General features: G+C 35.3%; 1 protein-coding gene across 1 annotated transcript in view; it reads right to left on the reverse strand.

Annotated features, from left to right (window-relative positions):
* The window catches only part of ARFGEF1 (ARF guanine nucleotide exchange factor 1), a 138,773-nt gene that overhangs the window by 80,778 nt on the left and 56,108 nt on the right, over positions 1 to 1,887 (reverse strand). Inside the window, exon 5 of the mRNA XM_007448490.1 lies at positions 699 to 878. Within this exon, the coding sequence (XP_007448552.1) occupies positions 699 to 878 (180 nt within the window). The remainder of the gene's footprint in view (positions 1 to 698; positions 879 to 1,887) is intronic.

Here is a 1,887-nt window from a genome sequence, read left to right on the forward strand (position 1 = left end):
GAGAAGAAAAGAACTAACCTAAGTAACTTTGGATAATAATATTTTGAATGGATACTATAAGGCTTTAGACAAAGAAAAAAACAAAACCCAATAAATATAAATGCTATAATGTACCTAGTAAGTTTGCTTCTCACAGTGTTATAAGTAAGCAATTCTAGGCTTCCCTGGTGGCACAGTGGTTGAGAGTCTGCCTGCCGATACAGGGGACACGGGTTCATGCCCCGGTCCGGGAGGATCCCACATGCTGCGGAGCGGCTGGGCCCTTGAGCCATGGCCGCTGAGCCTGTGCATCCGGAGCCTGTGCTCCACAACGGGAGAGGCCACGACAGTGAGAGGCCCGCGTAAAGATGTAAAAAAAAAAAAAAAAAAAAATGAGGTAACTTGATATCTACATTATACTCATCTACTAAGCTTGAGAGCAATAAAAATATCAATTCATAAACACTTCGATGAGGACGATGGCAATCGATATCTTTCAAATTCTATTTGTGAACAATTCAAAATGTATTTTATCCAACGTCAAGCAAGTCAGTAAGCCTCAAATAAAAACAATACCACAAATCTCCAGTACGTAAAACTGTAAATGAAAGACATTTTCTTCACAGGCACAAAAGATTTCACTATATTTTCATTAAAACCTTTTCTATAGTTGATGCCTGCGGTGTTCTATACAATCTCTCTCATTTTTTAATACTTACTGCTTGGTTTTCCATGCGTGCAAAGATAACATTTAGCATCTGAGTAAGAGTAGCTTTGGCTGTTGTCTGATTGATGAGATTTTTGCTTGCTAGATAGATATTGTAACATGTTCTCACAGCTTGCAGTACAGTTCCTTCGTGAATTTCTATGTGTTGAGATGTTACTGCAGTAAGTAAAGCCTTTAAAAAAAAAATACAATTAAAGCAATTTTTTTTGCGTCCAGAGTTTTAGCACAAAAATACATTGGTATTTTTGTATTAGAATTAAAAATTGCAGACACCATTACCACTTTAAGGTAATGTATAAAGATTTTCTACCTGCCTTAAATATATCATCAATTGTTAAAATATTTTGTTTTCCCCATCCTGGTTGTAGTTTCCATATAATCCTCCCAAACCCAAAACGCAAAAAAACTATTCAACTGATTTATTTCAATCTGAGTTTCATTTTAATAGAATATTATTTTGGTCTACTAAAATGCACAGCATTAATACTCTGTCATAGTGTAGCACAGATACGCTTCATATGATATATCTGTTGAACTAGATGTCAACTTGGGGAGGATACATATTGTGCCCTATTCACTTTCAAATTTTTCTGAGACCTAACTTACAGACTGAACTCAATGTGCTGTTGTTATTACTGTTGAAGATGCTTACAAATGTTTTAAAATAAAGCATTTAAAATAATCCTAAAGTGAATCCTCCAATAAAGTGAACAGCTATAATTTCTGTGAACTGTCACACATTAGATTACTCAATTTCTCAAAAGCAAGGACTCATATCTTTTGTCTATGTTGCACAGTGCTATGCAGGGTCAGCATTGAGCACATACTAAACAAACCACAACTGACATGAAACTGCAAACAACAGGCCAAACTGAATAGCTTTATTAGAATAAAGACATTTTATGACTTATGAAGTAAATGCAGCTATGAGACTGAAAGGCTCAGAAGGGGTGACAGACACACATAAAGGACACTTCATACATGTAAACAATTTCAAAAGTGCTAATAGTACAAGAAACTTTTTACTAACATACCACCACTACTATTAGCAGTAACATTAAAAATTCAATATGAATAGTAAACTGAAAACACAAATGAGTCATTTTTCTTTAAAGGAATTTAATGATCCAGGTGTCTCATAGCACAAACCCAGGGCAGGATTTAGCTGAGCAGGTTCAGCA

Source organism: Lipotes vexillifer, unplaced genomic scaffold (genome assembly GCF_000442215.2).
Source record: "Lipotes vexillifer unplaced genomic scaffold, Lipotes_vexillifer_v1.1 scaffold815, whole genome shotgun sequence".
Classification (NCBI taxonomy): Eukaryota; Metazoa; Chordata; class Mammalia; order Artiodactyla; family Lipotidae; genus Lipotes; species Lipotes vexillifer.